Source organism: Drosophila novamexicana, unplaced genomic scaffold, assembly GCF_003285875.2.
Source record: "Drosophila novamexicana strain 15010-1031.04,08,12 unplaced genomic scaffold, DnovRS2.1 tig00002010-arrow-arrow-pilon, whole genome shotgun sequence".
NCBI classification, from domain to species: domain Eukaryota; kingdom Metazoa; phylum Arthropoda; class Insecta; order Diptera; family Drosophilidae; genus Drosophila; species Drosophila novamexicana.
This window is the reverse complement of record NW_020824923.1, coordinates 25873-49566: the sequence shown is the minus strand read 5'-3', so window position 1 is coordinate 49566 and position 23694 is coordinate 25873. Positions and strand designations below refer to the sequence as shown.

Here is a 23694-nt window from a genome sequence, read left to right as displayed (position 1 = left end):
ATTAAATACAAATACAAATACAGCAGCAGCAGGCAACGACGCTAGAACTATAATAATAATAATAATAATAATAATAAGAATATACATCATAAAAAAGAAAAGGCAACGGTGACGAAAACGGGAGACGAAACGGAGCTGCGCACAGGCTATACGAAAAGTTTTTTTTTTTTATTTGAAAAAAAAAAACGGCAAAAGGTAAGCAGCAGCTGCATTCGCATACGAATTACGAATTACGAATTACGAATATTCGCGTTCGCGTTCGAAATTCGCAAATCACAAATCGAAAATCGCATTTGGCTCTGGCCTCCCTCTGGGTAACCGTGTCTGCGACTTGGACAAGCAGCTCTCAAACAGAAACTGCAGCTGAATGATGTTATGTTGTTTAGTTGTTGTTTAGTTGTGGTGCGCAAATACATATTTCAATTCGTATCGTGCTTCGTATTATTATATCTCATCTTTTTTTTCTTTTCCAAAATACACAATATATATATATATGAAAAGAAATTTCGTTGCCCCGTTTCGCCTTAATGGTGGTAGTGTGTGCGTGCGTGTAGTATGTCTCTGTGTGTGTGTGTGTGTGTGAGTCGGTTTGTTGTGTATATGTGTGTAAGCGAGTTGCTTGCATGTGTGCGTGTGTATGTGTGCGCGCGTGTGTGCTTGCGCTTGTGTGACTGTGACTGTGTGCGTGCGAAAGACCGACGACGACCAGTAAAAAGAACCCGACTGACTGTTGGTGTGGACTGCGACTACTGCGGAGAGTAAAATTCGATTTGCTGTGCCCTGAAAAATTGCAAATTGCAAACGAAATGTGATTATCGGGTATTGAAAAAATTGCTGACAAATTGACCAAAAAAAAATTATAAATAAAAATCAAAAAAAAAAAAACAGCCAGACAGTGAATGTAATTAATTAACGGTGCATGCAAACAGCATACGGCAACGCTGTCATATTTTTTCTTCTTTTTTTTTCTGCTTCCTTTCTTTCTGTAAATGTTTTTTTTTTAACTGTAATGCTAATTTGTGTCGCATCCATTCTCTTGTTCTTACACTCTATTTTCATGCCAACGTTTCGCCGGCAACAAAAACAACAACAACAATAATCCAATCGAACCGCATCGATAACGATAACAGCCGTGGGCTAAGCGATAGACATACAGCAGAGAGCAGAGAGAGGCAAAGACAGCGTCCAAGCGGTCAGTAGCAGCAACAGCAACAGCAACGCTGCGCCACTCACTCATCCAATCTCCAATAGCACAACTGCATCCACATTGAGCCAGAATCATGTCGAACGGCAAGGCGACGGCTTCGTTCTTTGAGAATGGGAGCACCTCACAGTTCGAGTACTGCTATCAGCTGTATCCGCAGGTGCTGAAAATGAAGGCGGAGAAGCGCAGCAAGAAGCCACAGGAGCTGATCCGTTTGGATCAATGGTATCAGAACGAGCTGCCCGGCCTGATCAAGGCGCGAGGGAAGGATGCGCATTTGGTATACGATGAGCTTGTTCAGGCCATGAAATGGAAACAGTCGCGCGGCAAATTCTATCCACAATTGTCGTATCTGGTCAAGGTGAATACACCGCGCGCCGTCATCCAGGAGACTAAGAAGGCCTTCCGCAAGCTACCCAATCTGGAGCAGGCGATCACAGCTTTATCGAACCTCAAGGGTGTCGGCACCACAATGGCATCCGCCCTACTGACAGCCGCCGCACCCGATTCCGCGCCATTCATGGCCGACGAGTGCCTGATGGCCATACCAGAGATCGAGGGCATCGACTATACGACCAAGGAATACCTCAATTTCGTGCAGCACATTCAGGCCACAGTCGAGCGACTCAATGCGGAGGTTGGCGGCGATACGCCGCACTGGTCACCGCATCGCGTCGAGCTCGCCCTCTGGGCGCACTATGTGGCCAACGACCTCAGTCCCGAGCTGCTCGAAGATATGCCCCCGCCAGGCGCCGCTGCCGCCGCCGCCGCCAACACAAATGGCAGCCTCAGCAAGACGAACAGCAGCAGCAGCAAGGTCCTCGACGGCGAGGAGGACACCAACGATGGCGTGGCCGTCGATGTCGATGAGGAGAGCCTCGGCGCAGGTATGATCACATCCCGATACCCTACCGGCACAAGTTGTGCAAGGCATAGCTTAAACAACTGGCGTTCGCTCGTCCCTCTGTTCATGTTTCGTTCAGTTTTCTAGCTAACTTGACGAAACTAGCTTCGTTCTACTGCGGATAGAACATATATTGGAGATCGGCCTACTATATCATATGCCTAATAAGTTTGTCGGTCCATGTTTCGTTCAGTTTTGTACCTAACTTGACGAAACTTGCTACGGATAGAATATTTCGCTCAAAATTTCGCTCATTTTCTCGCCAGAAGAAGTGGATTTTGTGAAAACTGTGAATAGCCTCTCAAATAGGTTTCAAGATTTCACTTTTCTTTCCACTCGAACGGGTGGAAGTATCTAAAAGCGCGTTTCGGCTTGCTTTAGCTTAGCCCTTGCGGCTTTCACACGTTTCAGTCTTTAGACACTTAATCATGTTATAATAAGGATGAGTTTGAAACAAGGTTTCGCCCCTTTTTTTCGCCAAAAGAAGTGGAAGTGAAAGGGGTTGCGGAAATCGCGACTCAAATGAGTTGTTCTCACGCTGAGATTCCGATCAATGTCGATTCCACGACTTTTCCACTCTACAAACAATTCCGCTCTAACGGGTGGAATTCCCCAAATGCCCGTTTTGGCTTGTGTTTAGGACTTTGCTAGACATGGTATTTGGACTTCGGCCAGCCGAAGGTAAAGTTTTGAACCCCATTAATGGATGCCCTTCTTTTTGGACAGGCGGTCGCAACACTGCAACAGAGTCGGAAACGGAGAACGAGAACACCAATCCGTTGGCCCTGACGCCGCTGGGCAACTCCGGCGTGGCCAAGAACAACAACAGCAACAGTAACAGCAGTAACAGCAACAACAGCAACAACAACAACAACAGTAACAACAACAACACTGCCGCCGCATTGCAGGACGGCGACTCGAACTTTGTGTCGAACGATTCCACCTCACAGGAGCCGAACATTGATGACAACACCACGCAGACCACGGCCACCACATCCACGGAGGATGGTGATGGGCCGATGGGCGTGGCAACGCCGCTCGCCTCCGACTCGGAAAGTAATCTCGAGGCGCCGCTCAAAAGTCGCCTGGCAGCAGCTGGACCAGCAGCACAAGCAGCCGGCGGAGCAGCAGCAGCAGCAGCTGGACCAGGAGCAGGAGCAGCAGGAGCACCTGTTGCCCCGTCGCACAACAACAACAAGCAGATCAACAACAATGGACAAAGCGTTGCGCAGCCAACAGCAGCTGCAGCTGCAGCCTCAGCAGCTCCAACTGCTGCCGCCAATGGCAACGGGAATGGGAATGGGAACGGGAATGGAGTTCTTGCGGCAGCGGCAGCGGCAGCAGCTGATGTTGATGATGATGACGATGAGGAGGATGATGATGAGGAGGAGGACGAGGATGATGATGATGTTGAGGACGATGATGAGCTAGAGGCTGATGAGAGCAACAGCAGCGGCAGCAATTTGCGTGCCAGCAAACTGCAGCATTTGGCAGCTGCCGCTGCGGCCGCGACGACAGAAGCGACAGCGCTGACAGCGCCATCTATTGGACAGAAGCGCACCGCTCTCCACTGTGAGTTAGATGGGAATAATGCGTCTGCTGCCGCTGCCGCTGCTGCTGCAGGCGACAAATCGCCAGAGCTGAAGAAACTGCGCAGCGACTGAGCAGCAGCAGCAGTACCGTTAGGCCGCACGCATATCTGCGTATCTGGTGGAAAGACATATGTATGTAGTGCAGTTGGGTCCGACATTTGAGAGCAACATTACCTACACTTTGCCACAACAACATTCAAGAAATTTTACTATTAAGCAAAACTAATTATACATATAATATATAATATATATATACAACAAAGAAAACATAGAGAGAAACACATAACGAGAAGAGCAGTACACACACACACACACACACACATACACACAACGAGAGCATAACATAGAAGGAGAACGAGAAGCAGCACAGCAGCAGCACATAACATAACATAGGCTTAACAGCAAAAGAAGAAAAAGAAAAAACATAAAAAAAAAAACAAAAAAACAAGAAAAAGGAGAACCCATAAAAGAGATACATTTCACTAACACACCACACACAACACATGCACACACACACACACTCAACACTCACACGTTACTTAGGAACATAGTGCGGGCGCGAATTAGATGAAGTTTAAGTTGAAATTGAGGATTAAGCGAGGAGAAGGTTGAATTGAAAGATGACGACAATTGATAAATGATATAAAGAGAAATAGCCATACGGAGTCCCCAATTGCAGCAGCGATAACATAAATGATATGTGAAAGAAAAAAAACAAGAAAAACAAAAAAAAAACAAAATACAAAATACAAAATACAAAATACATAGTAACTATTGAATCAGAAACAAATTGATATTTTTACACAGTCAAATGAAATGAGAAACAAATGATGAAAATTTACAAATGCCGCAGTTGCCCACTACATACAAGAAACGGATGAAAAAAACAATAATTATAATAAAAGTAATTTATATAAGTATTTAAAATTAACAATAAATCAAAAACTTGTCGCATAAACTCAACACAATCGTCCTCCGGTAGATCGCCGCCTCCCTCTTTCATCGCATACACACGCGCACTATTCCTCTCTCTCTCTCTCACTCTCACCCAGACATAAGCTCACTTAAATTCACCACACACACACGCATCCATCCACATGCAAGCAAACGACGCCGCCGCCGTCGACGTCGACTGAGCAAAAACAAAAACAAGAAAAAAATACAAAAACTCATTTGAACAATGCGAAATTTTTGTGGTCGTATTCGTATAACATAATTTATAATTTATGTGTAAAACTATTTTTTTTTTTAAATACTATATATAATACTGAATTTTTTATAATTTATACGATAATAATTTTTCATTTGATTTAACAAACTAAATTTAATTTGCATACGCATTCATTTGGCATCGAACTACTTTTGTCTGTCTGTGGGGAAGTAGCCCAATACGATTGATTGGAATCGAAAGCGCAGCAGTTGCCAGAGCATCATCTCAACATTATAAACATTTTTCATTGATATAGCATAAGTCCAAATAAATTGTGAAATTATTAAGAGTACAACCCAGCCGGATGCACACCAATGAAACCTGTCGAAAGAATTTCTGAATTTCGTGCTCAACATTGTCAATTGCAAACGGTTTTCGAATAATTGGCACAGGCGCGTTATCGATTGTTATCGACCAGCCGCCACCAGCAAGCGACTAATTGGACAGTTAATTGGTCTACGATTTAGTTGTATGTTTGTGTTGCTTAGTTAAAGCAACTAGGCTTGCACGGCGGCCTATAGTGAAAATAGTTAGTGTTCTGATATAATTAACAAGCAGCTGCAATTATCGAATATGCGCATCCCTGGCGTATGCTACGAAAAGTACGGTTTGTTATCGATAGTATTTATGCGCTGTGCACGAAATATATCGCTGAAAGATATGGGCACTTATCGATACGCCAGCAACATCCCTATTTTGGTATTTTGTTATTTATTTATTAAAAGAAAAAAGAATAAAAAAAAAACAACTGTGTCATACGAGTGCCGTTGCGCTGTTCCAGCTATGAAGTGCCGCGCAATGTTTGGCAGCAGTCAAAACCGCAGCTAAATACTCGGCGACTATGCGACAAAAACGGCTTAAACACACGCTCCCAACACAACATTAACTAGCCAAACACAAACACACACAAACACACACACACACACACACACACACACATAGAGGAAAAGACGCCTCGAGAAGAAGGACAAACGGAACACAGAGTTGCGGATACGGTTAATTGCGGCACCGTAAGCCATGCTGCTGGTGCGTCAGCTGTTCGGCTCCTCCTCGAACTCGTGGGTGCGCGCCCTAATCATATTCGTGCTCGCCTGGGCGGTGCTCGTCTACGTGTTCGTCCTCAAGCTGACCAACAGCCAGAGCCATGGCCAAAACCATCAGGCGCTAGCACATGCTGCAGGCGCCGGCGGCGGCGTCGGCGGCGACAATGAGCACAATGCCCGCCGCATCAACCAGGCGCTGCAGCTGCTCGAGCACACGGAAAGGCGCAACGAGGAGCTCAAGCTGCTCATCGATGAGCTGATGAGGTATGTTGCTGCCACCAGGTGCCACATCATCAGCCCACAAGTAGACCCTAAGCCGCAACCCCAACCCCAAACCCCAACCCCAGCCCCCACTCGATTCCCTTTAAGCCCGCCTAATCCCCAGCAAAAGTTGCCCCATTAATGCGTTCATTCATATGCAAAAAAGAGGCAGGAAAATGTTGACTTCGGCTAGCCGAAGCTTGCATACCCTTGCTGAGATGTTTGAGTGTGTGATATATAGAGTTGTATATATGGAGACTAGCTATGTGACAAGTTTTCTTGTGCTATTTTGTGCAGTTTACAGAGCAGGCTTGCTTTATATAGAAACTTAGGGCTTGGTCCGATCTGTTCGATCTTCCTATATCTACTTAGCTAACGTATATTGAGCTGATCTAAGCCACATTAGGGCGCCCAATTGTCGGGTTTAATAGCGATAATCGAGCGATTGTACTAATGGGCTATACGATATGGTAGACTTATAGCCATAGATATAGTAGATATATAGATATGTTATAGTAAACCGATCTTTGATAGCGGTAAAAGAAGAACTAATTGATGTGGAAAGGCAGACAGACAGAATAACATACAGATTAACAGACAGAATAACAGACAGATTAACAGAATGATTAACATATATATTAACAGACAGATTAACAGGCAGATTAACAGACTGATTAACAGACAGATTAACAGACAGACAGTCAGTCTATTGAAGTTCATCCCAGCTGATTAGGAATAAAGATAATAAAAGCTTACCCAGATGCCTGCTCCCAATTGTCACAAAACGGTTGAGCATGCGGCTCGAGCCACTGCAAGGGTATGCAAATGATGCGCCGTCACGCTCGACACGTCGCCGACTGACGAATTACGAATCACGAAACACCACGCACAACCAATGTCTGTGTGTGTGCGTGTATGTGTCAGTTGTTATCTTGTTGACTTTTTGCAGCGAGCAACTGGATAAACAGAGCGCCATGAAGCTAATGCAAAGGCTGGAGAGCGACTCGCACGACAATGCGAAGCGCACGCTGGGCGACAATCTGCCGGAGGATACGCTCTTCGAGGTGGTCGCCGCGGAGGCGGAACCGGCTGTGCAGGCCGGGCCGGAGCACGGCCAGCTGCCCGGCCAGGCGGGCATTGAGCCCAGCCTGGAGTATGAGCTGACGCGTCGACGCATCCAGACGAACATTGCCGAGATCTGGAACTACTTTAGCAGCGAGCTGGGCAAAATCCGTAAAATTGTGGGCAACGGCAATGCCGAGCTGGAGGAGTCCATACAGCAGGTGCTGCTGCAGGGTGCCGAGCACAAGCGTTCGCTGCTCAGCGATATGGAACAGCTGCGACGTCTCGATGGCTACGAGCCGTGGCGCCAGCGGGAGGCCAAAGAGCTGAGCGATCTTGTCCAGCGTCGACTGCATCATCTTCAGAATCCCAGCGATTGCGCCAATGCACGCAAGCTCGTCTGCAAGCTGAACAAGGTCCACTGAAGCCTTCTAATACAAAGGCAGCTCATCCCAAGCACAGCTTTCATTCGCCCCAGCATGCTCTCATTCTCACTCTCAGCCTCACTCTCTCTCTCTCTCTCTCTCTCTCTTTTCCTCTCTTTCATCATTTAACTCACTTTGTTTCTTCCATTCCTCTTTCTCGTCCATTCGCTAACGTTGTGTCTTTAGCTCTCTTCCATTTTCCTGCCGCTCGACGCAAAATCTGCTCTCTCATTTTGTTTTCATTTTATTATTTTGTCCTCCATTTTGTCGCTCTCTTTCTGCTTGTTTATGCTCCTTCGCAAACGTTGCACTGGCAGCTTTTTCATTCTCTTCAGAAGATCCTCTTTTTTATATTTCATTATATTTCATGTTTGTTTATTTCATTCAAACTTGTATTATTCTGTCATAAGCATGCCTTTTCATTTCATTTCGTGCGCTCTCTTTCATTTTCATTTTCCATGTACTTTTCGCATGCTCTCTCTTTCCTTTTATCGTTTCATGCTCCTTTGTTTTTCAATGTTAATATTCTGCTCACTTTTAACTCTCATTCTCTATTTGTATATTTCCTTCATTCTCTCCAAAGAAAGCATCTGTTCTTCTCCATTCTGCTTTGCTGTTGCATTCGTAAACGTTGCAATGGAAGTTTCTTGTCATTTTATCTTCCAATCCGAGCTTTTGTTTTTGATCCAGTTTTACGTTTCCCACATTCCTTTTATAATCTTTTCCACTCTTGTTCTTCTCCATTCTCTCTTTGCTGTTGCATTCGTAAACGTTATACTAAATCCTTCTGTAATATATTTATGCTCTATATTTCTTTTACCTTCAATTCGTGCATTCCATTTTCCATTCTCTGCACGATAAACTGCCGTTCTTCTTCATTCTCTCTTTGCTGTTGCATTCGTAAACGTTGCACTGACACCTTTAAAAGCCCTTCCGATTGGATATTCATTTTGTGTGTGTGCTTCTTGCAGGGCTGTGGCTACGGCTGCCAGCTGCATCACGTGGTCTACTGCTTCATCGTGGCGTATGCCACGGAACGGACGCTGATACTGAAGTCGCGGGGCTGGCGCTACCACAAGGGCGGCTGGGAGGAGGTGTTCCGTCCGGTGTCGGACAGCTGCCACGATGCGGGCAGCTCGTATGCATACAATTGGCCCGGCAAGGCGAACACCCAGGTGCTGGTGCTGCCCATCATTGATTCGCTGATGCCGCGTCCGCCGTATCTGCCGCTGGCCGTGCCCGAGGATCTGGCGCCGCGACTGAAGCGTCTGCACGGCGATCCGATTGTCTGGTGGGTCGGCCAATTCCTGAAATATTTGCTGCGTCCACAGACGGCGACGCGCGACTTTCTCAACTCGGGCATGCGCAAGCTCGGCTGGGAGCGTCCCATCGTCGGGTAAGCTGCATCGCTAGCTACGACCACGTTCGACATCCTAATCCCTTTGCCCTTTTTTCCGTTTCTCCTGCAGCGTTCATGTGCGCCGCACGGACAAGGTGGGCACCGAGGCGGCCTTCCACGGCATCGAGGAGTACATGACGCACGTGGAGGACTATTATCGTACGCTGGAGATCAACGGCAGCAGCGTCGTCCGACGCATCTTTCTCGCCTCGGACGATGCGCGCGTCATTGAGGAGGCGCGCAAAAGCTATCCCCAGTATCAGATCGTCGGAGATCCGGAGGTGGCGAGAATGGCCGCCGTCTCCACACGGTACACGGACACGGCCCTGAACGGCATCATACTGGACATCCATCTGCTGTCCATGTCCGACTATCTGGTGTGCACGTTCTCCTCGCAGGTGTGTCGCGTCGCCTACGAGATAATGCAGACCATGTATCCGGATGCGGCATATCGCTTCAAATCCCTCGACGATATCTACTATTATGGCGGACAGAATCCGCATAATCGTCGCGCGGTAATCGCGCACAAGCCGCGCAGCCATGAGGATCTGCAGCTGAAAGTTGGGGATCTAGTCTCGGTTGCGGGCAACCATTGGGATGGCAATTCCAAGGGCAAGAATACTCGCACCAATCAGGGCGGACTCTTTCCCTCCTTCAAGGTGGTCGACAAGGTCGAAACGGCCAAATTGCCCGTCTATGCGGGCGTCTAGGCTCCATTCCGAATCCGAATCCGTTTTCGATTGGGCCTCTCTCTCTGATTCTCAAATCGCAACTCGTAACAAAATTCAAACGCAGAACAAAAACTGAAAAACAAAACAAAACAACTCCAATTTAACTCGAATCTCGTTTCTGGAACATGTGAACAAAAGGGAAGAACGCGATTCCAAATTGTTGCACTAATTCTATGCATTTTACGTAAGCCGCAGAAATTAATCAAATGTTGACAAGATAAAGAATATACATATAAAGAAATACATATGCGTCTGCACAAGCGCATATCTATGATCTAATTAATATATATATATATACGTATATATAGTATGTTTAAGCATGCCTGTTGGGCTCGAATACGCGCAATATAGTTTATCCCCTGTAACATAGACGTATGAGAAATAAAATTAGTCAAGTTTTAATTTTCTCAACTGTGTCGCATTCATTTGGGCAACGAAAATGTACCAAATGTACCACAATAGGTACTTTATTCAATGTACCATTTACCTAAAGGGGTACTTTTATAGGGGCCACGCCTACTAAGGGGCGGACACAGTCGAAAAAGTATGAGAAATAAAATTAGTCAAGTTTTAATTTTCTCAACTGTGTCGCATTCATTTGGGCAACGGAAATGTACCTAATGTACCACAATAGGTACTTTATTCAATGTACCTTTTCGTATAAAAGTGGTACTTTTATAGCGACCATGCCTATTAGGGGGGCTGACATAGTCGAAACAGAAATGTATTAGAAATAAAATTAGTAAAGTTTTAATTTTCTCAACTGTGTCGCATTCATTTGGGCAACGAAAATGTACCTAATGTACCACAATAGGTACTTTATTCAATGTACCATTTTCGTATAAAAGTGGTACTTTTATAGCGACCATGCCTACTCGGGGGGCGGACAAACAATCCCCATCAGATCAAGCCATGATTCAATCTACGTCCCTTATTCCAATCACAGTTTGACAGTCACAGCAACAGTTTTGGAGTCACTCGTCGAATAAACGAGCACTCGCCTTTCGACAGATTTAAACGGCAATTGGCAAAAAATATTTTATATATATTTGCAATAAATTTGTAATAATAATTTCTGTAAATATGTGCGAATTTAAGTGCTTTGAAAGTTCAACAAATACTAACTGGAATGAATTTCAATTAAAAGCCGTTGCGCTTAGGCAAAGGTACTTTTTCCAATACGAATTTGGTACATTTTCTATTGGTGCTTTTTTTGTTGTTGTTGTTGTTGTTGTTTGTGTTTGGTACAAAATGGCGGCCGTGCTGGCAATGTCAACGACCGACTATCGATAACAAATGCAAATGCAAGTTTTTATCGAATGCTATTTAGACGAAAGTTCAAAATCCGCGCCGGCGAAAGTGCGAAGCGCTGACTCACAGAATTATAAACAAGAATATTCAACGAAAATTCCCAAAAATGTAATAAAAAAAAACCGACAAAAAAAACCGAAAACAGGCGCCAATTGAAATGAAAAACGTGATAAGCGGCGGCTCGTAAACAAAACAAAATAAAAACAAAAAACAAAAATATATATATATACATACCTGCAAACATATATACATATATGTCAATATATATGTGTATAAATTGAAGCACATCAGAAAATTATTTATACGCGCAATATAATTAAGTACTCAGTGAACCGCAGGGAAGTCGCCACAAAAAAAAACAACAAAAAAAAAAGCGGCCAAACAGGCAGCTGCCGTTAAACCGGGCGACGGCAATGGGCGCGAGCAGGAGCGGTATATGCCTTGGACAAGGTCAAGTCGGCTCAGCTCGCAGCTCGCAGCTCAGCTTGCAGCTGGCGCCGTTCGATAAGCTGCGGCTTTTGATAACACGCGAACGTTGATTTCTGTATAAAACATTGCCGCCGCATCCCAATCAGCAGCACTTGCGGACTTACAGCCCAATCAGCAACAGCGGCTTTCAATTTCAATTCCAATTCCCCTTCCACGTTCCACATTCCACATTCCAATAAGATGTCGCAGCACAATTTTGTCGCTCTGCTCGCCTGCGCCGTTATCCTAGCGCTGGCCAGCCACAGCGCGCAGGCGGCCATTGCGCGCGCCGACTTCAGCAATCCCAGTAAGTATATGTCCAATTGGATTGACTGCAAGCTATCCGGCAGACATATATGTATATTTACATATTCACCTTCGTTCAATTGTTTAGCTTACCCGGGCAAGTGCGTGCTGGACTCCAATTCGATTATGTCGCCCGGTCAGACGGGCAAGGCGCCGAATCATCTCTGCGCTGGCGTCACCTGTTTGGATAACGGACATGTTGAGTTTCGCACATGTGCCGCGGTGGCGCCGCGCAAGGGCTGTAAGCTGCGCGACTTTGTCAACACTGATCGCAGCTTCCCCGAGTGCTGTGAGCGCACCTACGACTGCAACAAGCTGATTTAAATTTCTCCGTTATCGCTGAGCGCTGCTCCATCCATTTTTGGTGTGTTTGTTTTGGTTATTTTTTTGGTGTTTTTTTTTCGTTTTTTTTTTTTATTTATTTTGTATACTACAACATAACAATTAAAAAGTAAACGCTTAGCAATACAATTAAATAATTTAATAAAATCATTAACAGAAAATACATATGCATCTATGTATGTTTGTATGTGTGTTGTTGCTGTGGGCATTGGGCAAAAGGCCTTTGCTGTTAACTACACTGTTGATATTGTTGTGTGTCTGTGTGTTGTTGCTCTTTTACTTTACTATATACATATGCACTGTTAGCGTAGTTTTTATGTTATGCAACACAGTTCGTTAAACTCTTATACATCTTGTACATGCATACGTACGTACATACGTATGTGTGTATGTATGCATACGTAATCTGTGTGTGACAATGGGATTGGCCGCGCATGAACAGAACAAAATGAATCGGAAGAAACTAAAGGAAACCGTTTACTTTTTTGATAAGTTCTGCACGTTGTTTTGGTGTCTCTTGCTTGTTTTGTTTTGTTTTGTTTTTTTTTCTAATTATTAATATTATTATTTTCTTAGTAGTTTTCTTGTTTAGTAACTGTTGCGCTTTTGTGTGCGTGGGCTGGCCGTCTCCTATCGACTGAGATTGTTTATGTAGAGCGCATGGAGCTCGGTGCGCGGAGTATTCTCGAACAGGGCGGCACGATTCTGGCCCTCGCCCTTCTTCACCCAATGGCCGTAGACGCGGAAGGCGCAGCCATCGATAACCTGTCAGGGCGGATAACAACAAAATGGATAAACGGATAAATGTTTGGAACAGTGTTGTAAGGCGCCCGTGTGTGTGTGCGTGTGTATTTCGTGCACTTACCTTGCGCAGCACCTTGACGCGATACGGATCGCGTATGGCATCCTCGACATGCAGCGGCTCGGCCGTGTAGCGCAGGCGGCGTATCCTGATGACAGCGCGTATCACTAATATGGCAAATTGGAACTTTTTGCGCGCATTGAAGCGACTTTGTTTCCGCAGCTAAATATACACAAAAAAAAACCACACAGAGGATGTGGCTCAATTAGTTATGGGTTAAGTAATTCATATTTTAATTGTTAGAATTTTTGTTTTATATTCGTTTTTAAGTTTTAGTTCATACGCCTTGGATTAATGTGATTAACGTTAGCAGATTTCGATACAACAATTCGGTGAGCGTGTTTTTTGTTTTGGTTTGCAAGGTTAAAAGACTTTACACGCGAACACAGCTTGCGCTACAATAGTGTGAGTGTGTGTGGGTGTGTATGTGTGTGTGTGTGTGTCGGCTTAGTTGATGCATTCGTATTAGATTAGACTAAGCTGTTAATTACGTGCTGTTAATGCAGTGCATTTAACATATCATGTTAATGCGACTATGAGAGCGAGAGAGTGAGAGAGAGAGTGGGAAATACATAATTGACCACGGTGTCTCTCTCCGGGTGTGCTTGTGGTGTATTCGTGTGTGAGAAGCGAAAGCAAAAGCAAATCAACAAATAACGGGATCCCATCAACTCAAAAGTGTGCTGTGTTTGGGTAGTAGGCGTAACTGTTAATTCAGTGAGCGAGTGAGAGAGAGAGCGCATGCGGAACGCGCTCAAGGACAACACACACACAAATATATAGATATATGTACATAATTATAGACATACATATATATTAGATATATAGAGATATAGAATTTAACAATATGGCAAATTATATATATATATGTATATGTATATACTGTAAGGTAGCTAATTGTTTATCAATTGGATTTTATTTAATTTTTTTTTTGTTGGCAATTTGACTTTTTGGTTTACTCACAAGGGAGTCTCCACAACACCGACTTATAGACACACATCTTATAAGGGCGTTGAGACTCTGACAATATTGAGAACATGACACACAAAACAAAACGTGTATATCAAATCATACAGAAGGAGAAATTAAGAACAAAACAAAAAACATCGTCAGTGAATCGGTAAGCGTAATTATTATTTTTTTTTTTTTTCTATTTCTTGTTCTTGTTCAAATAGTATCTATGTGAATATGTGGTGTATGTATGCATATGCTCAGAGGTGTACTTAACAGTTACAACGGAAAATAACATGCATGCAAAGCCAAAGAACGAGAGAGTGAGAGAGTGTGCGAGTAAGCGAGAGAGAGCGACAGAGAGAGAGACAGAAGGCGTAAACTACAACAGCATTATGATTAGTGATACACAACAAATATTTATACGAGAATACCAGACAGATTAAACGGCAAAAGCGTTTTTGTTCTTAACACTTATTTTGTTTTTTTCTTGATAAATTAATAAATTGACTACATCCAGTTAACCCAAAGCTATGTATATATATATATACTACATACTATAAAGGTGCATATAATACAGTTTTTATAAATCAAATACGACTAGTAACAGCTAAAAACAAAAAAATAAATAAATAAATAAATTTGTTTATAAATATTATAAAATTAATCGTAAGTGTTACAAACTAAACAAGTGTTCCATGTACCAGGCTGGCAAATAGAGTATCAAAGAGAGCCAACGTTGCAGAAATGAATGAGTACGAAAGAGCGAGAGAGCAAGAGAGAGAGAGAGAGCGAGAAGGTGAGTGTGAGTGTGGTGAGTTCGTCCTGCTACATTTTACTGTGCTTAGGTGAAATGAAAGAAGCGATGGGCATTGAGTGTGTGTGTGTGTGTGTGTGTGTGTGTGTGTGTGTGTGGGTGCCGCTGCCAAAGAGTAAGTGTGTGTGTGTTGGGTTTTCTGATTGGATGATGGCACTAGTCAAAGTCAACTAAAAAGCGCGTTTCGTTTAAAGAGCATAAAGAATGCGGTGTACAAACTAAATTGATACGTTAACATAAATTGATTACAAAAACAAAAAAAAAAAAAACAAAAAATAGGAAAAACCTGCCTGCACTGATGAATACAATAAATGTTTTGCATTTGCATTTGCCGCACTCTCATAATTATCGTTATCGTTATCGATGCCCAACTGTTGCCGCGCCTTGATAACTGTTCCCGCCTGCGGTCGCTGGCGCTGCTGCTGCTGCTGCTGTAACTGTAACTGCTGCTGCTGCTGTTGCTGTTGCTGCTGCTGCTGATAGTAAACGGTGGCCGTCAAGGTCATCGAGGAGGCGGAGGCAGAGGTGGAATTGGACGTTGTTGCTGCTTTGCTCGCTGCCGTCGCATGGCCAGCAGCACCCGCTGCCTCCTGCTGCTGCTGCTGCTTGTCTGGATCCGAGGCAATGTAACTGTTGCTGCTGCTGCTGCTGGCGGCGACGTCGCGCAGGCGATTCGATGAATACGAGCTCTGCGGCGCACTGCAGTAGATGTAGGAGGAGCCAGCGTTGCCACTGTTCAGCTGGTTATAGCGAAAGGCTGCCTGATTGTGGCTAGAGCTGGCACCGTTACCGATACCGATGCCGATACTCGAACCGATACCGATGCCAGCGGTCGCAGCGTTGCCTGGATAATTGAGGTATTGTCTGGTATTTGAATGCAATTGCTGCATATACGTTGAATCGTTCATTAGAACCTAATTATCACATTTTGTATTGGTTTTTTTTTTTTTTCAGAGAAATTGAGTCAAAGTGCAGGCAGCGCGTATATGTTGGGTGTTGGGTTGGGCAAAAAACGCAAAGAAAATGAAGAATCAAAATTGTATAAATGTTAGGTTAGGTTATATCAAATGAACAAAACCACACAATAAACATAAAACTAAAAATATATCTCTAAATGATATATAATATATACATATGTGTACTCTATTAATTAGACTTAACTTAAACATATTTTGTTGGATTTCTTTCTATTTCCAAAAACGCGCCTAACTTTCTTTCTCTTTATATGCACCTTTTTTTTTTTTTTTTTGGTATTCTTCTCACTTATGCTAATAGAAGAGAGAGAGAGAGACACGCACACATGCAGCCAGTATAAGAGTATACAGCACATATACAGTCGTGGTGAGTTTCGTGTAAATGTTAACGCCAGATGCTAGACAGAGTTGGCATGCATGCACAATGGCTGCTGCTGCTGGGCTGTTAATGTCATCGTTATCGCTTATCGATAAATGTGAAAAAGAAAAGAATCGCAATCGGAATGCACACGCAACGGGAACAACGAACACATATTGATATTGAGACAAGCAAATAAATTGTATGTTTAAAGCAATTAAGAGAATTCATTAAATACATACATACTTATATGCGTAACTTTAGGGTGATGCAAATGGATAAATGGCACGCATTCAAAAACGATAACGAGCACGATTACGATTACGATAAACTGAAAAAAAACTAATCGATAAACACAAACAAAACATTTCGCTGTTAATCGAATCGAATCGAACACACAATGCAAATATATAACACAAAATGCAACAATTGAATGTGACTGTGTTTCGTTTTTTCTCAATTATTATTGTTGTTGTTATTATTATTATTATTATCTTGCTGCTGCTGCTGTTGTAGTTGTTACAGAGTATTTGGGGGTTAGTCCGGAAATAATTCGTTACCAGTGCGATTTCAGTGATGCGACTCATTCTTCTGGACTTGGTCGAGAGGCTGCGCTTGAGGCCATCAATGTTTTGCTCGAACAGCTTTTTTTTTCAGTGTATTTTTTTTTTGAATCATTTTTAGTGTTCGAAAATACATTTTGGTAAAACATTTCGATTCGTATTCGTGTGTTTCGATTTGGTAAAATAAACGTATATATATATGTTTTTTTTTTTTTTTTGTATTATATTGTTTATATGTAAGAAAAAGAGAAAAATGTACGTATATATAATAAAGTTGAAAACATAAGAAATGAAAAAAAAAACAAAAAAAAAAAAAGTAGATAGATAGATATATGTATAATTGGGGTTTTGCGTGGGCTTAACTTAAGGCAAAACATTGGAAATTTCAAAATAAATATTTCTAAAAAAAAAAGCCGAGGAAATGTAAGTACAGTGAACGCTCGCGTAGTGCGAAAGTCAGACATGATACATATATATATAGAAGAGAATTAAACTTGACTGAATTGTGTTAAGGAAATATATTTAAATTTGCTTTTAAAATCAAATATAAAGAAACGTTCTTCTTTGCGAGTGCTCACTGTACTTTCCAGTTGCAATACGAGTGCAACTCGCAAGGCGGATTATATTATTATTATTATGATTATTATAGATATTGTAAAGCAGTTAATAAAGGCTTGTGGAAATTGTGAGTCACATTTGTGTATTTGAGAGTGTAAGGGGCGCGGAAGGGGCTGGGGGAGGGGGTGGGGTATTAGAGACATTTGTCCGAGCAGTGTTTGCCAAAGAATTGCAAAGAAAGAAACAAAAACTGTAACCAGTTGAGAATTTGAATTTAGCTAGAAAATAGCTAACACTGGCTGGCAGACTTAGCTTTAGCTTGAAGCCAGATAAAGGCAACGGTAAACTTGGGATTTTATCTCTAGATAACTATGAGCTATGCCGTGCCGAATGTGCATAAACTTAAGACTAGATAAATATATATATATAGTTAAGGTGAGACCTGAATCTGAATGTGTAGCCGGAACTATGGCTAAATATGGCTAAACATACGGACTAGTATATAGTTGTATACGCTATAGTAATGCCTAGAGTCTGGCGTATGGGTCCGGCAGCTGGGCAGCGAATTGCCGGCACTTACCATTTGATTGAAGAATGGATGTCTTAATACTTCCTTGACGGTGATACGTTGCGCTGGATCAACGACTAGACATTTGCGTATCAGATCTTTGGGATCCTCTGTAAGCAACAATGAAATACATATAATAGCTATAGGTTTGTGTGTGTGTGTGTGTGTGTGTGTGTGTGTGTGTGTGCTGTAGCCTTGCCTGAAATATCAGCCCATTCGGGCGATGTGAAGCTATATTTGCCCTCCATTATGTTGCGCAGCATCACCATCTGCTTGCGATGCCAGAACGGCGGACAGCCGACCAGGAGCGTGAACATGATGACGCCGCAGGCCCAACTGCAACATAAACAGAACAATTGTTAATGCTATTCGGGCAAGGATTGGTCGAGTTATGCTTCACATACATGTCCACCTCCTGCGAGTAGCCCGGCGAGCCCTCGAACATGTTGCACTTGAGCGTCTCCGGCGCCAGGTAGCCCGGCGTGCCGCACAGATCTGCAAGGCCGAGAGAGAGGAAGACGAGTTAATACATATTTTGATGAGAATGCGGGCATTCGGTTTGGCACCTGTAAGTTTCTCGCCCTCGTGCAGCTGCCTGGCGAAGCCAAAGTCTGTGATCTTCACATTGTGATTCTCGTCGAGCAGTATGTTCTCCGGCTTGAGGTCGCGATGGACAATGTTCTTGGCGTGTATATACTCGACACCCTCGAATATCTGTCGCATTATTGTGCGCGTCTTCTTCTCGGAGAGCGTCACCACCGATGTCAGATAGTCGAAGAGCTCGCCCTTGGGGCACAGCTCGAACACAAGGAACACAAATGCATCCGACTCGAACACGTCCTGCAAATCGACTAACAAAATGTATATATTATCATTTTGGTAATGGCTCTAATTTGGAATTGTGGCTGGGCTCACTCACTTATATAGGGATGTCCCATCACCTGGCGCAGTATTGAGATTTCCTGTCTGGTTGCTTCGAGCATGTGATATGGATTCGTTTCGCCCGCCTCTGTCGTGGCGCCCAGATCAATTATTTTGGCCGCAAACTCCTTGCCCGTCTCCTTCTCAATGCAGCGTCGCACCGTCGAGCTGATGCCCCTGCAAAATTGCAAATAATCAATGTTATTAACGATCTTTAAACAAAGTATCTGCTGCTTCAAAGATTCGGAGCAGCTTGTCCAGGGATTTCAAGGGCTAACAGTCATCTATGTGCTGGGATTGCGGGGGGAATGCAGGCATGCTAAAGACAGAGAGAGGGAGAGGCAGGGCGTGGGGGGGGGCGCTGCAGATTGGCGCTATCTAATCCCGATAAGGTCTGAGGCCCTAAAAAGTTGCTTACATCAGTTACAGCTTTACGAGCTGCACACGTCGTAACCGGATGCCAGATACCTCTGCTCCATGCTCAGCATTTCTTGACGAGCTCAAGTTCAATTCAAGGTGCCATAGAGCAAATATTGACCGAGGGTAGGGCCATGCGCCAGGGTGCGAAAGATACACAGGTTCCAGCAGCGGGGGGAAGGGGCAGCTTTTATAGGGTCTAGCAGGAGGGCGATAACAGAAGGGCTATCTGCCAGGGGATTATCTTTCACAGGGTCTAGCAGAGGCGAATCATCCATGGGATCCAGTAGAGGAGTATCTTCCACAGAGTCTAGCGGGGAGGGCAGCTGCCAAAGGGTCTAGCTGGGTGGGAATCTTTCATAGGTTCCAGCAGAGGAGTCTATGCTGGGGCATATCTTCCATAGGGACTAACAGGTGACATAACCTGCACATGATCTATCAGAGGAGTATCTTTCACCGGGGATCTAGATGGAGGATATCTGCCATAGGGTCTAACAGGGGAGCATCCAGCAGCGGGTATATCCTGCACAGGGTCTAGCAGGGGCTGATCTTCCAGGGGGTATCATCCATAGGGTATATCCTGCACAGGGTCTAGTAGAGGGGGATTCTTCACTAGACTCTAGCAGAGTGTTAACTGCCCGTGGGGTATTCTCCATAGGGCCTGACCAGGGCTTTGCTTCCATGGGGTCTTCCTTCATATTAACAGAGCTCTCCCCCGCTCCCCTCCCCTCCCTACGCCTCTTGCCAACGCCCTCTACCCCCCCAAGGGAGGTAGGTAGCTGGTTTTGGGTTTAATTCCCATGAATTTTGGGGTACTACGCGACAGTTCACACGTCTCGAGCTCGAGCTCGAAGACGCCAACGCGTTGAGTCATAGCGCAATAATTGGGCAACTCGTTGCAGAAAAGCGAAATGGAAATAAAACAAAGAATAAAATAAAAAATCAAATAAATCAAATAAGAAATGAATTGAAATAAACAAAGTTTACAATTGCGCCAAGTCGGCACAAAAGAGCAACAATAAATCAACAATAGTTCCGGGCACAGACTGAACCAGCGAATGCTCTATCCAAATACCCCAAATGCCCGGATATATCCAAGTACTCGGAATATCTGAGAACAGAGAAAACTTTGGAAGAGGTTTTCCTTTACTTCCCAGAATAAAAAAAAACACAATTGCGATATCGATTTCATGGAATTGCGGCAAATTTATCGATTATCGATTATTTTAAAGCTCTTAAAATTCACTTTTCTTTCTTCTTCTTGTTACGAAAGTGAATCCATTTAGATTCTGTGAAAGTACATACCGAAAGTTGAGTTCTTTGGCTTCTAAAAGCTTCAATTTATGGACAAGAGACAGGATATCGATAACAATATAATGAAAATCGGACCAGTTATCGATTTTTGCATTTTTTAGTTTATTTGGAGACGAAAGTGAATCCATTTCGATTCTGTGACTATGCCAGAAACTACAGACCAAAAGTTGGCTTCTCAAGCTCCTAAGAAACTTCGATAAATGCTCAGCAAAGTGGTTATCGATAACGATTTAATTGAGACTGGGCAAGTTATCAATGATTCGAGAAGAGTTTGTGCTACTTGGAAGGACCTAAAAGAGGTTCTCGAGATCGAAGCGTTTATCTAGTCGAGGGAACAGAAATAGATGTAACTATTTATTCAAATTGTTCGATATTTGCGAGAATGGGGAATTGTATCCGATAAATGGAATATTTTTTATTCGTATAAACTATATATAACCTGCATACCAGGTTTGGTGTGGATAGCTCTCATAATCTTCGAGTTATCCTTAAAAAGAGCTATCCCAAGTCTCAACAAATGTTTATCGATAATATGGAAATGAAAGGAGTTATCGATAATATGTAGATAAAAAGAGTTATCGATGGTATGGAAATGGATATAGTTATCGGTAATATGGAAATTAAAAGAGTTATCGATAACTTGTAGATAAAAAGTGTTATCGATAATAAGAAAATGAAAGGAGTTATCGATAATATGGAAAAGAAAGAAGTTATCGATAATATGGTAATAAAAGGAGTTATCGATTATATGAGAACAAAAGGAACTTTCGATAATATGGAAATAAAATGAGTTATTGACAAGAAGAACTCAGAGGCTCGATCCGCGTAGCTTAAGGTGAGTTTATAAGACAAATTTCAAGTCTCCAGCTCAAGTAGTTCCGGATATCGAAGGACCGAGGGACAAAGGCGGGATCTGGATCATGTTTTTGAGATCGGGATGCTTTCTTTTTTGCCTTAACCTTTATGCTCTTTCTGTCCCTTTTTAATGCATAATAAACTTGTAGCTTTATTAAGTCAAGGTATTTCTTACCTGCCCAATATTTCTTTGGGTTCATATTTGGCATAGAAGCCCTTGGCCGCATCCTTGTCGGGCAGCAGATCGTCCTCTTCGTCTTTGGCCATTAGATCGAGTGAAATTTTGGCGACGTTCTCAGACGGCGCAGCGGCAACAGCGCACTTCACTTGTTCTTCTTTCACTTCTTCTGCTTCTCCTTCTTCTCGTTGTTGTTGTTGTTGTTAATTGTAATCCAAATCCGCAGTTGTGTGTTGGCGACAGAATCCAATTCAACAATAATCCCCCCACACCGTTAAATCTCGCTCTCTCTCTCTCTCTCTCTCTCTCTCTCTCTCTCTCTGTCGCTCTTTTGGCGTGCTGCTATTTTTATAAACGACGCGACGCGACGCGTTGCGATGCGATCAGTGCACGAATTGAATCTGTTCCGTTATGTGCCGACAACTGTCCGATGCCTGCGTTTGAGGGGGGGCTCTGCTGCGAGCGCTGCTGCTGCGCTGTTCAGTTCTCTTTTTGCTTTTAATTACCAACAAATCGTTGACGTTGGCGTCGCTGCCGCTGCTGCTGCTGCTGCTGCTGCTGCTGCCTCTGCTGCCGCTGCTGCTGTTGTGCCGGTGTTTTGCAGCTCTGGCTGGTGGCTGACTTGGTATAAGAAGAAGCAGTAGCAGCAATTGTTGTTGCTGTATAAGTCAAATGTGGGCTGCTGTTGCTGCTGTTGCTCTCTCATTCCCACTCGCTGGCTCGCTCACACTCAGCTGTTGTTACGGCTGCCGCTGCGGCTGCTGATTTAATTAATAACGAATGCCAGCTACAACAAATCGATTTAAACAGAACAACAACAAAAACAAAAAAAAAATAACAAAAAATCAAATCAAATAAAAAAGAATTAGCATTTCTTTTTTTCTTTAGGTTTTTTTTTTAGTTTTGCGCTTATGAATGATTACACAACGCGTGGCCCAATAAATGGCGACAATTGCGTTCACATGCTTAATTACATGCACTCACTCCCACTCACACAGACAGACACCCCCTTCCCCTCCAACACTCTCTCTCGCTCTCTCTCACACTCTCTTGCACTCACTATATTAACTGTTTGTTTTGATCAGTTTTATTGCACATTTACTAGCACTGGACGGACACACGGGCCAACAGACGAAACCGAACTCGAGCGTCGTCTCTGCCACAGCTGCTGTTGCAGTCGACGTCACAGTCGCTGCTTTGCTTGCGTGTTTTTGTTGCCGCAGGTGAGTTGGTCACTGTTGCTATTGCTTATCATTTGCACTAATTTTCTTATTTTTTGGTAAGTTGAAGGCGCGCTGCACATGTCCCAAGGGGCTGCAGATTTCAATTCGAGGTTTGTTCTCCTTTTCTAGCGCACACAACACACAACACCAGCGTACAGGCAGGCAGCCAGCCAGCCAGACCGACGCACTGTCTCCGCCTCTAGCGGGTACATTTCAATGTCAACTAAGGTTAAAAGTAATACAGTTGGCGAGGGGAGTTTGCATTGCACATACACCGGACGCACGAACAGCTGCTGCAGTGTTGAAACGTTGCGGGCATAATTAACTCAGTTGGTATTTAGCAATATTAAATAGGCAAACAAAAGCCTGTATTTTGGACACAACAATCACAATACTACCGAAACATTTACAAGTACCACAAATAAAACAGCTATCGATATCGAGTGCACATGCACCGATATGCCGATACAAAAACGCAATGCAACCCGCTCTTATCGTGCGATAGTTACGTGCCAGCTGTGCGATAGTCACCGATAGCCAACGATGTGGCAGCGCGCGCACAGCGTTGCCACTATAGAACAAAAACCGTTGCAGAGTTTGAATTTCTTGCTTCAATTACATTTGACATGTTTTTTCTTGTTTTTGTTTTTAATTTTGTTTATTTGACATACACGTATATATTTATGAGTTTATAGTTTTCTTTACGTTTTGTTTTCGTTTGTTTTTTGTTTTTGTTGTTGAATAGAATACAATTGTAAAAAATATGAAACAGACTTTATAATAATTGGGCAAATGTTTACAATTTTCTGTTGTTTTCTACGATTGAAGCAAAGTTTATGGAAAAAAACATTTAGTTTTTTGCTTAATGATTACGGTT

General features: G+C 43.4%; 4 protein-coding genes across 6 annotated transcripts; 3 read left to right on the top strand and 1 right to left on the bottom strand.

Moving 5' to 3' along the window:
- The first annotated feature begins 40 nt into the window (after positions 1–40).
- On the top strand, positions 41–4587 carry LOC115768746 (putative uncharacterized protein DDB_G0282133). The gene is made up of 3 exons (XM_030713433.1): positions 41–195; positions 1131–2091; positions 2835–4587. The coding sequence occupies exons 2-3, from the start codon at positions 1281–1283 to the stop codon at positions 3770–3772; spliced, it is 1749 nt and encodes a 582-aa protein (XP_030569293.1). The 5' UTR covers positions 41–195; positions 1131–1280; the 3' UTR covers positions 3773–4587.
- Positions 4588–5621: 1034 nt separating this feature from the next.
- Positions 5622–10219, top strand: LOC115768751 (alpha-(1,6)-fucosyltransferase). The gene is made up of 4 exons (XM_030713439.1): positions 5622–6217; positions 7164–7692; positions 8673–9097; positions 9171–10219. Exons 1-4 carry the CDS (start codon positions 5928–5930, stop codon positions 9808–9810), a joined length of 1884 nt encoding a protein of 627 aa, XP_030569299.1. The 5' UTR covers positions 5622–5927; the 3' UTR covers positions 9811–10219.
- A 1177-nt stretch (positions 10220–11396) lies between these two features.
- On the top strand, positions 11397–12325 carry LOC115768741. Its single transcript, XM_030713427.1, has 2 exons — positions 11397–11917; positions 12005–12325. Exons 1-2 carry the CDS (start codon positions 11812–11814, stop codon positions 12238–12240), a joined length of 342 nt encoding a protein of 113 aa, XP_030569287.1. The 5' UTR covers positions 11397–11811; the 3' UTR covers positions 12241–12325.
- Positions 12326–12398: 73 nt separating this feature from the next.
- On the bottom strand, positions 12399–23480 carry LOC115768740 (phosphorylase b kinase gamma catalytic chain, skeletal muscle/heart isoform). 3 transcript variants are annotated; one of them, XM_030713424.1, is made up of 10 exons: positions 23091–23480; positions 21592–22381; positions 18829–19007; positions 18476–18760; positions 18314–18404; positions 18109–18245; positions 17922–18019; positions 15179–15802; positions 13124–13282; positions 12399–13023 (listed from the first exon to the last, which is right to left on the bottom strand). In XM_030713424.1, exons 2-10 carry the CDS (start codon positions 21681–21683, stop codon positions 12889–12891), a joined length of 1800 nt encoding a protein of 599 aa, XP_030569284.1. In that variant the 5' UTR covers positions 21684–22381; positions 23091–23480; the 3' UTR covers positions 12399–12888. The 3 variants fall into 3 exon arrangements, with proteins under 3 accessions (XP_030569284.1, XP_030569285.1, XP_030569286.1); XM_030713425.1 differs by lacking the exon at positions 15179–15802 and adding an exon at positions 16781–16864 and having other exon boundaries at positions 23091–23476; XM_030713426.1 differs by lacking the exon at positions 15179–15802 and having other exon boundaries at positions 23091–23477.
- Positions 23481–23694: the final 214 nt, after the last annotated feature.

Bases quoted from the DNA above. Each gene is read 5' to 3' on its own strand.
- LOC115768746 (XM_030713433.1), top strand. From the start codon at position 1,281: ATGTCGAACGGCAAGGCGACGGCTTCGTTCTTTGAGAATGGGAGCACC. The intron at 2,092-2,834 runs GTATGATCACAT...CTTTTTGGACAG, and splicing joins TGAGGAGAGCCTCGGCGCAG to GCGGTCGCAACACTGCAACA.
- LOC115768751 (XM_030713439.1), top strand. From the start codon at position 5,928: ATGCTGCTGGTGCGTCAGCTGTTCGGCTCCTCCTCGAACTCGTGGGTG. The intron at 6,218-7,163 runs GTATGTTGCTGC...GACTTTTTGCAG, and splicing joins CTCATCGATGAGCTGATGAG to CGAGCAACTGGATAAACAGA. The intron at 7,693-8,672 runs GTCCACTGAAGC...TGCTTCTTGCAG, and splicing joins TCGTCTGCAAGCTGAACAAG to GGCTGTGGCTACGGCTGCCA.
- LOC115768741 (XM_030713427.1), top strand. From the start codon at position 11,812: ATGTCGCAGCACAATTTTGTCGCTCTGCTCGCCTGCGCCGTTATCCTA. The intron at 11,918-12,004 runs GTAAGTATATGT...TCAATTGTTTAG, and splicing joins CGCCGACTTCAGCAATCCCA to CTTACCCGGGCAAGTGCGTG.
- LOC115768740 (XM_030713424.1), bottom strand. From the start codon at position 21,683: ATGGCCAAAGACGAAGAGGACGATCTGCTGCCCGACAAGGATGCGGCC. The intron at 18,246-18,313 runs GTATGTGAAGCA...TTTATGTTGCAG, and splicing joins TACTCGCAGGAGGTGGACAT to TTGGGCCTGCGGCGTCATCA. The intron at 15,803-17,921 runs GTAAGTGCCGGC...TGTGATAATTAG, and splicing joins ATCCATTCTTCAATCAAATG to GTTCTAATGAACGATTCAAC.